Raw genomic sequence first — 15850 nt, forward strand, 5'->3', positions numbered from 1 at the left:
TGTTTTTTGCAATTTCTTTGTACTTGTTGCAATGACAAATAAAGTTCTATTTTATTCTATTGTATTTTTTAATCTAATTTTGGCCTGCTTTTGGTTTTTCATTTGTTATCTCTTCTAATTTAAAAATGGAATCTGCTCATATTTTGATAAATCTCTTGAGTTACTTAAAAAAAAAACACTTTGAAAAGCCAAATTGTTGGAAAAATATCAAGCATGTTTTCCCTACTATACTTGTATTGTAAAGTGATTGCTCTTAAATGAAGAAAATGTATTAAAAAATGTATAAAAATAATGACACAGACACATGACGCCTTGAAAATAAATAAACTATATTCCAACAAGGTCAACATCACTTGATTTCAGACCTTCATGTTCTGTCAGTAACACATTACACCTCATGCCATGTTCTCAAAAAAAGAAAAAACTTTTCTTTTTTTCTAAGAATTTTTTTCTGCATTTCATAAAAAAACTTAAAGAACCATCTTCAGTTAATAATTTATTACAGTATTGAATAAATGTTTTCGTCTATCACAAGATATTGTAGTAACTCAGTCGTTATTTCCCTACAAAGGTTCAGGCAGAGAGAACTTTTCATCATCACAGGAAAAACTTCACAGAGACACATTGAAGAGCAAGACCTGGGAGGGCGGATGAAGAAGAAGAAGAAGAAGAAGAAGAAGAAGAAGAAGAAGAAGAGGGGAGACACTTACACAGACGGAGAAACATCATACACAACAAACGGAAAGATGACCAGGGGTGTTGATCGTTGTGATCACATCCTTCACACAGAGCGCGCTCTGTTCACAGCTTCCAACAACAAAACAGATCAGCAGTCGACACTGAACCTACAAACGCTGCCTGCATGTGTGTGTGTGAGTGAGTGTTTCTGTTCAGTGTATCTGTGTGAGTGTGTGAGTGTGTGAGTGTGTGTGTCACTTGCTCGTTTCGTTTCTCTGGGAGGTTGGATTTGGACTGAAGGGAATCAAACCCGAGATAAAATGCCGAGAGGCGTCCGTCACAGTAGACCATGCTGCTAACACACACGTACACAGGGTTCATCATGCATCTGCAAGGGACACGAGAACAAACACAGACACACACACGGGGAAAAGGGGGAGGAGGGGGGAGGCTGGATGAAAGGGGGGGGGGGTCATCACATCTAGCTACAGAACAGCAAAGGCCGCAGCCTGACAGTTAGTACAGGAGTTCATGGAAACATGGAACATTGTCCGGACATTGTTGACAGTTCTGTTTGTGGGCGCTGAGCCACATCTGCTGGGACGTCACTGGGAGCGCTGGGTTCCCCCCAGTCAAAGATTACACAAGAGTTCAGCTGACATGTAAGTGTGTGTGTGTGTGTGTGTGTGTGTGTGTGTAATCTTGGTCCCACCTCGTTTCTTCGACCGTAGACTAAAGTTAGGCTCCTGTTACCCCCTCACACCCTAACGCCTAGAAAAGTCCTCCTTCAGCTCACGACAACCCGAGACTGACAATTATACTGGCAATGTTCCACACTGTTTCTTCATGTAAACATGCTACTTACACTCAAACCTCCTCCTTCACGAGAACGGATGAAGAAATGCACGTTGGCGGAGGCGTACAACAAACACTGGAGCAGAAAAAACATGTGTACAGAGCTCTGACTAAATAAACGTGTTCAAACTGTTTTTTTCTGTATTGCACATTGAAACCACACTCCTTGAAATCTCTCCAGCAGGTCGCCTCAGGGACCTGCAGCACAGCTTATCGTTAGATAAATAATCCTCTTGTAAATAAATAAATATCTAAATAAATCCTCTTATGAGAAGAAATATACACGAGTAACACAGACACAAAGAAGTTTTCAGTAAAAGAGATGGATTACACCGTAAGGGAGCGTCACCGCCGTGGAAAATATATCAAAATCTAATTCACTAAATCCAGAAAGGATGTCGTCTAAACTACCCGCTGTTAGTGTTTGGAAGTAGAAAAGAATCTGCCTTGGCTTCCTCTGCAGGAAAAGATAGAAAACTGGTTTTAGAAAGCTTACAAAGTGTGGTGAGTTCAGGGTAAACGGATCAGATCTGTCTCAGATTTTCATCGTTAATATCAAATTTATCTTCTGTAGCTCTTATCAATAGCAGGTGATGTGTTTGTCATGCACCTGCAGCATGAAGCACACACTGAAATATGCTCAATGAGAGGATGCTGATCACCAGCATGATAATGACCCTGGACTGTTCTTTAATTGATGATTTAATCATTCGTTATCATCCTGATGCTGCACAAATCAGAGCCAAACGTCCAGTGTTGGTTTGTTTACATCTTTCTTGGTGTTTTTTATTTCTTTTTGAGGTCTAATCACTCTGATTCAGCAGATTTTCATGCAATACTGAGCGCGCCTGAAAGCGTCGAGGGCTGTTTTTTCTAACGAGACGTGGACTGAGAGCAGCAGCAGCTCTGTGTCGGCTGTCTGCAGGTTGTAAACATAGTCTAAGGAACGTTACGTGATAGATAGACCTTTGCTAGCTTTATGTACAAAAACTCATCATCCACACAGGAGCAGGATTAGAAAATAAAATCTTATCAAGTGTTTTTGTCTTATTTTAAAGAGAAAATAGACTTAATATGAGCCAAATTAACCCGAACAGTCCAGGAAAGTGTTGTATTTTAAGCTATTCAAAGACAAAAATGGACTGATCAGTTAAATGTGGCTCAAATCAAGAAAAACAAAACAATTTTTACTTAAATAAGAGAAAAACACTTGATAAGATTTTAATTTTTTGCAGTGCAGACCAGGGGCGGAGCTAGGATTTCAACTCAGGGTGGCCCAAACCAATTTTGGGGGGGGCTTAAATTACAAAAAGCAGATTTTATTGCTTTTTCACCCTTTAATATTTGATAAAATCTTAGTGTGCAATGTCTCAGTGGTGTTGGCCAAAGAGTGGCGCTCTAACACACCAATGGGCTGAGCCCCCTCAACTTCCCATGTATTACAGGCTGTAAGAGCAGCAACATTAGCCTCAGTTAAATAAAAGACAAAAATCTACAGTCTTTCCCAAAATCTTTCTCTAGTCCTAATGTTATAACAGGGGAGGCCAACCTGCGGCTCGTGAGCCACATTTGGCTCTTTGCCTTTTGGTGTGCGGCTCTTCTATCCATGATATAATTATGAGTAACGGTGTGCTGATTAAACTAAACTAAATTATTGATATACTGATGCTAAAGTTGGCATCAGTATTGATTTATCAATCCTTGGGTAATGAGATTGATACTTAAGTTTCAGTTTCTCTTCTCTACATGTACTCCTCTCATGAGCTCATCTATCTACCTATCTATGTATCTATCTATCTATGTATCTACCTATCTATCTACCTGTAGATAGATAGATACCGTAAAATACCAAATAAACGCTGGGTGTAGCAGCACGTTTAGAAAAATAGACGCCCGTACCAAATAAACGCCGGGGGTGTGGTAAGTTACTCGGCGCAGTCAATTTCTTTTGTTTGTTTTTTTATTCCACGGTCGTAGTTACAGAAAACACATGCAAACGCTGATCGACGAGATCGGTTCGGCACACACATGACCCTACAGCAGTGTTTTTTGTGCAGCAGGAGCCCAGAGCGCTCGCACCAAACACCCCCTCCCTGCTCCTCTGCCGGTTTCCTCTGCACTCAGACGGGGCCATATTTTACTTGACCAAAAACACAAATAAATGGACTCCCACCAATAAAATCTGATATCGGTCTGCATTCACGCTTTATTTAGAGAATTTTCAGCGCGTTACTTTCACACAAAAACACCGCTAAATAAGGCTCTAGTTCTCATCGTGTCGTAAAACGGCGCTACCTCCACTGCAGAGCCACAGCTGGCTACGAGGCACTCGCCGCTTAGTGTATCAGTCCACGAGCGGCGTGCCAGATATAAACAAACGCAGGTAGTCTGCCAGGACGAGTTATGCAATAACAACGTAGAAATGAGGAGGCTTTGAAGAGTCAAAGAAGAAGACGTTACCACTTCCGCTAAACGTTATTTTCTGGGAAAGAAATAAACGCCTGTTCCAAATAAACGCCTGGTCTGCTCAGTGATTGAAACAAATAAACGCCCCGGCTACTATTTGGTATTTTACGGTAGATAGATAGATAGAACTTTGTCTCTTCTGCAGTAAAACAGAAATTTGTCTTTAACACAGCTCCAAATAAAAATATAAACACACTTACAAACACAATAAATCTGGCTTTGAAAATTGGAAACGTATTGATTTTCATTTTATGTCACTACATATATGTGTGAGAGGAAGTGTGTTTGTATGACCATGTGTGTGATGTGGCTCTTTGTAGTATCACTGTGATTTTTGTGGCTCTTGGTCTCTGACTGGTTGGCCACCCCTGTGCTATAACATGAGGCTAAAGATTCACGACTTTTTTTTTTACCAACAGGCTAAAAATCCCTAAATTTGGCTCATTTTATAAAGACAGGGCATCTAAAGCTAAAAAAAACAAGTGTTACGTGGCAACATTTTGAAATATTCCTCTTTAAAACTGATTTTTTTTTAAATAATTGAAGAAAGAATTCAACTCTTTTTCTTCAAAGAAAAGTTTGAGGTGGGCCTGGGGCTGCTGGGCCCACCCTTGACTCCGCCCCTGCTGCAGATATCCCACACTGAAATCCTGATGCTGAAGAGGAGAGAAGCACACAGTTTGCTGGAAAAAAAGCGCAGCCTGGGCTGTTGGTTCAGCTGGAAGCTTGAATACTTGAGAGTTTCCTTAAGGCATTGAATGGGCGCTGTCGGTGTTTGTAGACTCAGAGTTTCGCTGCTGAAAGTAAACTAACACTGTTAACTCTTGCTCCTCCATCCATGCGCGTTGGTCTGTTGATCATGCTGCTGTCGCTACAGAAAGGTCAGGGGTTAGTCTGTCAGGAGCATGCCACAGTAATGATCCAGTCTGTCACTACACACGACGACACGGCGATGACGGACGACGCCTGCGCTCAGACTCCCTTTAAAAAGCACAGACCTGCTCCGTTACATGCAAACATGAGACGTGTGACTGCAACGCTGAGGAGCTATGGCTCTTTAAAACATTAAACTCTGAAACTCTCTGAACGTGTAGAAAGTTTGGGTTACGCGTCGATGCGTCTGGTCTGTGCAGCTTTTTGACAGAGGATGATTTTTTAACCTGTCCAATGAAACCACGACACGCTCTATGTACACAGATTGACTATTTACAGCGCCTGTGGAGAAACGCACTCATCTGTACAGTGTGTTAGACTAAGACCCCCCCCCTGTAGTAAACAAACCTCATGTTATTGATTCTGTAAACATTTCACTCCTTTTGTCACACGCTGCTCCACCCAGGTGGAGGTGGACCAGGAAAGGAGAGGAGGATGGATTGGATGGATAAGTTTTGCACGAGCTTCTTCTCTGATCCACCTGTCTGTGAAAAACGAGCTCACCTGGCTCACCTGACCCTCTAAACCTCACCTCCACATCCTCTTTCTGCGTCATGCTGCCCCCACCCTTTAAAAACTTCCTCTGGCCTCCGTCATGCCTAAGTCTGCGTGCGTCTGTGTGTAATGATCTGCTTCCTCATGCGTGTGTGTCTGTGTGTTAGAAAATGGCGTGTTCAGCCCCCCACGGCATCCTGTCAGACTCGTGGATCGTACGCTGGGGTCATGTCAAACTGTGTGCCGTGTGGACTGAGTGTCGTGTGAGTGTTTCTGTGCAGGACTCTTCGCTGCAGCTCCGTTTCTGGGTCTAAAAGCCCTTGATGTGGCAGTAGGCCTCCAGGCTGGAGAAGAGGATGTAGAGGAACCACAGGCCCAGGAACAGGAGCGTGGTGAGGAGGCGGGGCACCCTGGGGCCGCCCAGCTCGCCGCCGATGGAGGGCCGGCGTCTGAAGAGGAGCACGGCCATGCAGATGAACGCGAAGATGGTGAAGAGCGTGACGGAGAAGGCCAGCGAGCCTGGGTCCACCCGGAACGGCTTCCCTTTGATTTTCCAGTAGATGGCAGCCACCGACCACGCCACGCCGATCCCCAGGAACACGTTGACGGCGTTGCTGCCCGTGACATTACCAACAGATGCGTCGGCGTGCTGGTCCTGGATGGCGGCCACTTTGCTGGCAAAGGTGTCTGAGACAAGACAGAAAATCAGTTAATGGTTAATAAGGTATGAAAAAACTAAAACTAAACTGAAACTAAAACTAAAAACTAAAATTAAAACTAAAGTAAAACTAAACTAAAACAAAACTAAAAGTAAAATAAAACTAAAACTAAACAAAAACTAAAACTAAACTAAAAAGAAACTTAAACTAAACTAAAACTAAAGTAAAACGAAAACTAAAACGAAACTAAAATGAAACTAAAACTAAACTAAAACTAAAGTAAAACTAAACTAAAACGAAACTTAAATTAAACTAAAACTAAAACTAAACTAAAACTAAAGTAAAACAAAACTAAAACGAAACTTAAATTAAACTAAAACTAAAGTAAAACTAAAGTAAAACTAAACTAAAACTTAAGTAAAACTAAACTAAAACGAAACTTAAACTAAAGTAAAACTAAACTAAAACGAAACTTAAATGAAACTAAAACTAAACTAAAACTAAAGTAAAACTAAACTAAAACTAAACTAAAACTAAAGTAAAACTAAACTAAAACTCAACTAAAACTAAAGTAAAACTAAACTAAAACTCAACTAAAACTAAAGTAAAACTAAACTAAAACGAAACTAAAACGAAACTAAAACTAAACTAAAACTAAACTTAAACGAAACTAAATAAAAACTAGAATACCCGCTTTAAAACTAATCAAAACTAAACTATAATGACAAATCCAAAACTATTATAACCTTGATGACGGGGGCTCATTCTGATTGGCTGGCACAGATTTTAGGTTTGGAAAACACTGATGCTGTTTTCCAATCCACCTACTACACCAGCAGTGCCTACTATTTTGGCTAAAACTCAGTCTGCAGTAGTCAGAATGCGAAAAATTGCAAAATCTGCAGTTTACTAAAGTCCCTGGGTGTCCTACTGATCCAGGAAAATTTCTCAGTATTGAACAGATCAGTCTACCTGGCATATTGTTTCCCACAATGCACGGCGCTAATGCTGTTTTTTTTATACGGGTGGCAGGTTTTGGTGAATTACTGCCATCTACTGGAATGAGTCGGCATTACAACTACAATACAACAACACTAACGTTAAATGGTCTGCCAGATAGAAGTGATAGAAGTTTAAACCATACGTGGATTGTATAGGAGTGTTTTTTCCTGCTGTAAAAAATAAAAAATCTCTTTCAGATTAATTTTAATAAAGGATATAACTTTTGGTGTAAGATTAGAAATTTAAGAATGATGATTCTGTGTGATATGATTAACAAAATAACTGAAAGGTTGAGATCTGCCCGTAGTTTGTTTTGTACATTTATAATTAAGGCAAAAAAACATCACCTGTAGCTCCACTTTTGAAACCGGAAACCAGAATAATATACTACAAAACAGACCCAACAGATCAGTCAGACTACAGACTACATACGAAAGCAGTAGGTAGTATGTAGTGCCTACTACATGCTGTGTTCATGTCCAGCATGGACAATCTCCTACTCTTCTTCTCCCTGACAGTCACTAGGACGCATTTAGGAACCTAGACATGGTACCTTTTGATTTTACGTGAATCGGTACCTGGTACTTTTGACAGAATTTGGTCGGTACTTGTAAAAGTACCTAATCTGGTAGTACCCATCCCTACATACGATGTAGATCTGCCCGGTGCGTGTGGACAAAAGTATTTTTCAAAACAGATGAGGGGGGAAATTTGTTTTTGAAAATGCCCAGCTATGTGTGGACATGGCCTCAGATTTTACACCTTTACTTTCATGTGGCCTAGACTAACCCCAGAGCTCACTTCTCTTTAAAGGAGTCACCCCTCATTAAAGGTGTCACCCCTCTTTAAAGGAGTCACCCCTCTTTAAAGGCGTCACCCCTCTTTAAAGGAGTCACCCCTCTTTAAAGGTGTCACCCCTCTTTAAAGGAGTCACCCCTCATTAAAGGAGTCACCCCTCTTTAAAGGAGTCACCCCTCTTTAAAGGCGTCACCCCTCTTTAAAGGAGTCACCCCTCACTAAAGGTGTCGCCCCTCTTTAAAGGAGTCACCCCTCATTAAAGGAGTCACCCCTCTTTAAAGGAGTCACCCCTCTTTAAAGGCGTCACCCCTCTTTAAAGGCGTCACCCCTCTTTAAAGGAGTCACCCCTCTTTAAAGGAGTCACCCCTCTTTAAAGGAGTCACCCCTCTTTAAAGGAGTCACCCCTCTTTAAAGGAGTCACCCCTCTTTAAAGAACTCACCCCTCTTTAAAGGAGTCCCCCCTCTTTAAAGGCGTCACCCCTCTTTAAAAGAATTACCCCTCTTTAAACAACCCACCCCTCTTTAAAGGAGTCCCCCCTCTTTAAAGGAGCCACCCCTCTTTAAAGAAGTCACCCCTCTTTAAAGGAGTCCCCCCTCTTTAAAGGAGCCACCCCTCTTTAAAGAAGTCACCCCTCTTTAAAGAAGTCACCCCTCTTTAAAGAAGTCACCCCTCTTTAAAGGAGTCACCCCTCTTTAAAGGCGTCACCCCTCTTTAAAGGAGTCACCCCTCTTTAAAGGCGTCACCCCTCTTTAAAGGACCCACTCTCACCTGGGATTGAAGTTCCCAGAGCTACGAACACCACGGCGGTCACGGTGTCCCGGAGCCCCACGGTGCAGCCGAAGTGTGACGCCAGGTCCCCGATGACGGCGGTGAGGAGGCCGATGACACTGATGGAGACTAAGAAGCAGGCCCAGCCGTTCCAGTACTCTGTGGGCGGGACGCAGGCGAACAGAACCTTCCAGAACACGGTGAGGAAGTGCATCACGTAGTCGTAACAGGACGGGAGACGCTCCTCACGACCTTCCTCATCATCGTCACCGTCACCTGAGGGTGGAGGAACAGAAACACGTTGGTTAACCTCAGAGTGAAATAATCCCTGCCTGCAGTGACAGGATCCTTCCACTAGATGGCAGCGTGAAACCACAAACACAACTTTTTACTGAGTTATTCTGCACAGTCTGCTCCACAACCTCCTCATTTATTCATATTCTACAGTTTTGTGACACAACGCGATGGTTTGGAGTGGAGCTGTTTGTGGAGTTGTCTCATCGTGACAAAATCAAGCTGAAACTATGAAAATGAGGAGAATGTGAGCAGAATTTAGGCTCCCGAAACGCCTGCGTGTGCATTTTTATCCTAATTTGAGATCTGGCTCGGACAGGAAGCCTCAGGTAACAAGAGTCTGAAGAGCCAGAGTGAAAAACACTCACTCATTAATGTCATTCACACCAGAAACAGTGATAAAATGAGTTCACGGGAGACTCTGGGAGGCTTTTAGTCTCTCCATTAATCCATCTCTTACACACACACACACACACACACACACACACACACACACTCCTCAGCTCACCTGCGCTGACAGTCACCGCCTCCACAAACTGCTCCCTCCAGGAGTGTGTCCCGATCACCAGCGCCAGGTTGGTCTTCTTAATGAGCTTATCCACGGTGCTCTGCCAATCAAAACAAAGAACACACTTCATTAGCGACCAATCACAGCGGGGGGACGGTGGAGGAGGCGCTCAGGTGTAGCTTTAGTCGGCCCAACCTGTCTCCACACTGTGCCGCAGAGGGAAACTGTAGCAGAGGATGCTAACAAGTGTCGGACGCTGGTTTGTGCAGATCCAAGAAGATTTATCGACAATTCAGAGCATGTTAGCGCGTAAACAAGAAGAAAGTCTGCTACACAGGACCAGTTTTACAGAAGCAACAGTGTAGTGAACAACATTCTGATGATAAAATATAAAAATATGTGGAGACTGAATCAAGTTTGGGATTTGAGCCGTTGTTATCTGTCCTTTTTTAACGCACCATCAAAGGTTTTCATGTTATAATAACTGTGGTGACCCCTTTGAATGAAATCAGACATGATTTTCATAATGAGAACTACATTTCCCATGAGCACCATCACCTACTGAGGTTAGGGTGCGTTTCATTTACACTGAAAGTGGGAAGAGCGCTCCGTTTGTCAAAATACGATATATCTGATGTTGATCTACCAGGCTATTAGCCATCGTTAGCCGCAGTTAGCATGCCCTGTGTTGTAGTTTGTACATACCACATAAAAAATGTAAACAACAAACACCAGTCAGAACTGCTTAAACCAGAGGTCAGTGACCTTTACCTTACTGGGAGCTATTTTTCCTCAGCTCACCTGGATTAAAGTCATTCAGGAGCTTTTAAAGATTAATCTTCTGATTAATTGTCCACAAGAGAAGATATTCAAATTGATAAAATCTTACATGTGGTGCTTTAACTTTTTTTATTTGTAATAAATTAACTAAATTTTGAAAAAATATTAAGATAAAATAAAAAGTTGCAATTTTTCTACAAAAATAAAAAAATTCAAAAATTTTCCAATTTTGAAAGAAATAATTATATTTCAAAAATGTGTACACAAAAGTGATTTTTTTGAAATTTCAAAAATTTGCTAAAATAAAAAAAATGAAATTTAAAAAAATTTGCTAAAATTAATAAAATAGATAAATAAATTTCAAAAATGTGCTTAAATCTAAAAAAAAAGAAATTTCAAAAATTTTCAAATTTTGAAAGAAATTATCATATTCCATAAAATTGTACACAAATTTATTTTTTTGAAATTTCAAAAATTTGCTAAAATTAAAAAAAAATGAAATTTCAAGAATTTGCTAAAATTAAAAAAATGACATTTAAAAAAATTGCTAAAATTTCAAAAAATAAATAAATAAATAAATTTAAAAAATTTGCAAAAATATATTAAAAAAATGAAAATTCAAAAAATTTTATTTTTTCAATTTCATTGACTAAAAATTTGAAGAAATTTGACAAAATAAATGTTTTAAGAAATGTAATAAATATTAATTTTCTGGCGACAGTTTCCCAATTTGAACTCATTAATCCTGGCTTGCGATTACAAATAAAACACACCACAGGATGAGGCTTCGGCAAATGTGTGGAATTGCTTCTTACATTTCCTGTCTCTCCTCAGCTGTCCTATCTAATCAAGGCAAAAAAAAAAGAAAAAAAAAACTTAAAGAGGGGTATCATGCTTTACTAAGAAGTATCTTTTCATGATTTACAGCTTGAAAAAAAAAACATTTTTCTCTTACTGGTGTTTCAGAAAACCTTATTTCAGCCACTGTTTGAAACTCTTTGTTTTAGCTGCTGTCTCTTTAAGGCTTCCTGCTCCACAAACCCCCTCCCCTCTGATTGGCCAGCCCTCTGTTGGCCTGTCAGTCTCGTTAAGAAGTTATTTTTTAAAACGTGGTGTTTCAATCAGTTTACAGATCCAGGGATTTCTGCAACACATGAACACGGAGAGGTTTGACAATCTGCACATGCTCAGTCTGAACATCCACCGTACTTTAAACTCATGTTTACAGCACAGCAAAACAAAAAAGAGGAGTGAGGGGTTTGCATCTATAACTTGTCGTGGTATAAACCAGATTTAAAGGAGGCTTTCTCTCGTCCCTGTCGGCTCTTTGTGGGAAACAGAAGAAGCAGCGGTTTGACCTGGATCAGCAAACGGACACGCTCCACCTCTCCTGACCTGCCCTGACCTCCTCCGTCCTCTCATCGATTCCCTGAATTCTGATCACATTAAAGGACATGATTTCCTGACTGCGTCTCTCGCTAACCACAAATCATCAGAGACAGAGCCAATAACGCTTTACGGACGGTCGGCTGACGCCCTGATCGGAGCGAGGATATCGAGCTGCAGAGTTTTGAGGGATGAGGGAGCGATGGCTCTCATTTATCAGAGCCGATGTTTGTTTTCTCCTCCAGCGATCGATGCACCTGTCCCTGCAGAGAGGAGGAGGAGGCTTCATTTGCTTCGGCTGCAGTTATTTCATATTTCCAGGGAGTGAGTAAATGAGCAAACAGCAGCGTTCAGGGCCAAAGGTAAGGTTTATTACCTGTTTTCTTAATGAACGTCACGTTAAAAGCTCATTATCATGAACTTCCTCTCTGCATACCTGAGGGCTAATGATGAAATTAGGTGCATGCCTTTAATTCTGTGCATTTTGAGCAGATGTAAAGGGGTAAAAATCTGAATATGTCCTCAGAGCTGCTGGTGAAACAGCTCAGAAACGTCCGCTCAGGGCAGCAGAACGTCTCCCTGGTTAATCATTTATTTATTGCTCTCCTATCAGAGCCAGGGTTGAATCCTGCAGCCTCACCGTGTGCTAAACTATTTATTCTCAGGTTTTACAGCTTTGGAGAAAATATCTGCAGCCGTGTTTTCTCCACCTGAGCCTGACGCTCATTTCTAACCCGGCCGGCGTCCCTCAGCTTTGCTCTTCACGCACAGGTGAGCGCGGTGAAAGCGCAGCCCTCCGTGCACGCCCCCGCGCCTGCAGCAGCATGGAGGCCAACACATGCACGTTAATAATTCAGACCCACATTAGACCTGCTCCCAGAGCGGGGCCTGGACCTGCTTCAGGAATACGTGAGGGAGAGAAAGGTGGATTATACAACACGACCTGAGAAACACACTGTAACACTTTCTGCTCCACAAACATTTCACCGAGCAGAGGAAGAAACTCCTCCCTGGTTTTTAGCTTCAGGGACAAACGCTCAGATATTTCTCTGGAGGTCTACGTCTCTGATTTAAGACCGCGGCTTCAGGAGGAGACACTTTCATTTTACCGCCGTCCTTCACTTCCTGTTCTTTTATTATTTTGATTACTTTGGGAGGATCAGGAAAGACAATAAACTTTAAGGCTGCTTCAGGCGACTTTTCATCAGTCATAAACATTTGTTGGAGAGAGAAGAACAAAAGCTGCCGTAAAAACTGTGAAAGCCCGTTTCTGCAAGTTATTAAAAAAAACATTAAGAGATGATAAATAATAACTTTTTTGCTACAAATTTCAGCTTACTGTCAAATAATATTTTTTATCTCAAAATTATGACTTCTAATTTTGAATTGTTCACATTGTTCTCATTAGATTTATCTTAAAATTTCAACTTTTTATCTCATGATTACATTTTTTTCCACTAATTATGACTTTTTTAATCTCATATTAATGACTTTTGATATACTTATCATGACTTTTTATTAACTAATTATAAATTCTTATCTCATAATTATGAATTTTTAATTCACGAATTATGACTTTTTTCCCCATAATTTAATTTTTTCCTACTCAATATAATTTAAATCTAATAATTTCAACTTTTTATCCCATAATTATTATTGTTTTACTCATCATGACTTAGAAGCTCATAATTATTATTTCTTATCTCATAATTATACTTTTTCGTTCACTAATGATGACTTTAATTCATATTTTTCTGACTTTTTATCTCATAATTATGACTTTAATTTTTAATTTGAGCCTTTCATCTCACAATTCTGTTTTTTCTTTTTCATGATTGACTATTTATATATGAATCATGCATTTTATCTCATAATTATGACTTTTTTTATCAACTAATTTGATTTTTATGTCATAATAATGATTTGACTTTATTGGTTCAACCTTTTTTGTACTTATAGTGACTTTTTGTCTTATTATTTTGTAAATAATCTACTAATTACAAATCTTAATCTCAGTATCATGAACTTTTATCCCATAATTTTGACTGTTATCCTATTATTATGACTGTTTTGACTACTTATTTTGACTTTTTATCTTATAATTCTGACTTTTTATTTTACAATTTGGACCTGTTATCTCATTATTTCAATTTATATATCCAAATTTTGATTTTTTGTTAACTGACTTCTTTCTCTGTGTATCATGAATTTTTATCTTGTAATTAGGACTTTTTATCACATAATAATTTTTCTACTTATGAATATTTCTACTTACACCTCATTATTATGACTTTTTTTAATCTTATCTGACTTTTTATATTCTTGCGATGGCTTTTTATCTCATAAATATTCTTTCTGTAAACTAATTATGACTTTTAATCATATTTTTCTGACTTTTTATTTACAATTTCAACCTTTCATCTCGCAATTTTTTTCTTATTGATCTTAAAATTATGGGTTTTTTTGTACAATAATAGACTTTTTATCTGTGAATCATGAATTTTAATGTCATAATTATGTTTTTTTTTTTTTAAACTAATTTAGATTTTTTTGTGTCAAAATAATGATTTGACCTCATAGGTACAACTTTCTTTTTTTTTTACTCATTGTGACTTTTAATCTCATTATTTTGAATATTGTCTATGATTATGATTTTTATTCCCATTATTACGACTTTTTATGCCATAATTTTGACTTCTATCTTATTCTTATGACTTTTTCTTCACAGTTTGGACCTGTCACCTCATAATTTCAATCTTTTATCTCAAAGTATTGTTTTTTATTTGTCATAATTGACTTTTTCTTTGTGTATCATGATTTCTTTATTATAATACTAATAATTATTATTATGATTTTTGATCACTTTTTATCTTTTATTAATTGGCAGTAATGGGCTTCCATAGAGACTGACATGAGGAGCTCACCTTAAACTCGTAGGACTCCTCGATGACCACCTCCAGGCGGCTGTGCTCCCCCAGGATGGGCTTCCCCATCTCAGCTATCCTCCGAGCCTCCTCCTCCTCGGCGCTCATCTGCCCCTCCACGCCCTCTGTGGGAGACAGGAGGAGACAGGAGGAGACAGGAGGAGACAGGAGGAGACGAGGAGGAGACAGGAGGAGACAGAAGGAGACGTGAGGAGCAGCAGTCAGAGCTGAAGCCAAACTACGCGTCACACGAGTTTTCAGCTGCTGCTGCATCAGTAACAAACTGTGAGTCAGCGTTTTATTTCAGGCTGGAGTGTGTGTGTGTGTGTCTTCACACAGTGTAGGAGAGGAGCATGAGAGGATGACATATGGATGATTTCTGTGAGTGTGTGAGTGTGTGTGTGTGTGTGTGTGTGTGTGTGTGTGTGTGTAAGCCAGACAACAACAGCACAGAGACACAGAGACACAGAGACAGAGCTGGAGCGTTGGAGCGTTGGAGCGTTGGATCTTCAGAGAGAAATGAGAAAAGCAGGGGAGGAAAGTTTCCACCAAATTGTTCCAGCTCTGATATTTTGTTGCTCTAAACTTGTTCTGACAAAGTTTACAGGAAACGCAGGAAACACAGAGGCCCAGGAACTTTGGGGGCGGGGCCTGTGAGCTGAACCTTTCTGATTGGTGGAGCAGCCTCAGTGTTTCTGACCCCTGGAGGAACTCACGTTTCAGAAAGAGTCAGAGGAACTTTCATGGCAGGAGCTGTTGTTGCTTTGGAGGAAATGAACTTCTTTAAGTGAGCGATTTGGTCGGAGCTCAGTCAGTGGGCTGTCGCTGAGCAGGGAGCAGATGCTCTCCTCATTAACGGCACAGGATTTAAATCTGGCGGCTCGCATTCAGACTCCTCTCCCACTTCTGTTTCGCTTTAAATCCAAGAAAAAGTTTCCAGGATGAACAAATTAACAAAGTTTTAAAATGATCCCAGTCACAGTTTTTAGACGGTTCAGCAAAAAGTGACATGAGGAGTTTCAGAGCTCCCCCTGCTGGCCGGCTCCAGGTTCTTCTGCTCTCTCTCTCATGGGTCAACTAAAAAAATCTAAATGTATTTTTGCCAAACATGATTTCTGTCAGAACAGTAAGTCCGTATCAATATAATTTCCCTTTGGAGAGTCGAATCTCTTCCTGTCTCTCCCTCCTGACGTGTTTTACTGTTCCTGAAACGTCAGCTGCCAATCATCGTTACACAATGTTTCACAATAAAGCAAAAAAAAAAGCAAAAAAATAAAAAAATAATAATAATTATATATATATA

General features: G+C 40.1%; 1 protein-coding gene across 1 annotated transcript in view; it reads right to left on the minus strand.

Moving 5' to 3' along the window:
* Positions 1 to 312: 312 nt before the first annotated feature.
* Positions 313 to 15850, minus strand: part of slc8a2b (solute carrier family 8 member 2b) — a 204986-nt gene continuing 189448 nt past the window's right edge. The window contains exons 15-18 of the mRNA XM_074679096.1: positions 14548 to 14672; positions 9458 to 9557; positions 8656 to 8931; positions 313 to 6114 (exon numbers count right to left, since the gene is read on the minus strand). Of these exons, the coding sequence (XP_074535197.1) occupies positions 5738 to 6114; positions 8656 to 8931; positions 9458 to 9557; positions 14548 to 14672 (878 nt within the window). The 3' untranslated portion in view covers positions 313 to 5737. The remainder of the gene's footprint in view (positions 6115 to 8655; positions 8932 to 9457; positions 9558 to 14547; positions 14673 to 15850) is intronic.

This window comes from Halichoeres trimaculatus, unplaced genomic scaffold, assembly GCF_033239565.1.
Source record: "Halichoeres trimaculatus isolate MK-OKI-2021-1 unplaced genomic scaffold, fHalTri1.1 fHalTri1_scaffold_9, whole genome shotgun sequence".
In the NCBI taxonomy this organism is placed as follows: Eukaryota; Metazoa; Chordata; class Actinopteri; order Labriformes; family Labridae; genus Halichoeres; species Halichoeres trimaculatus.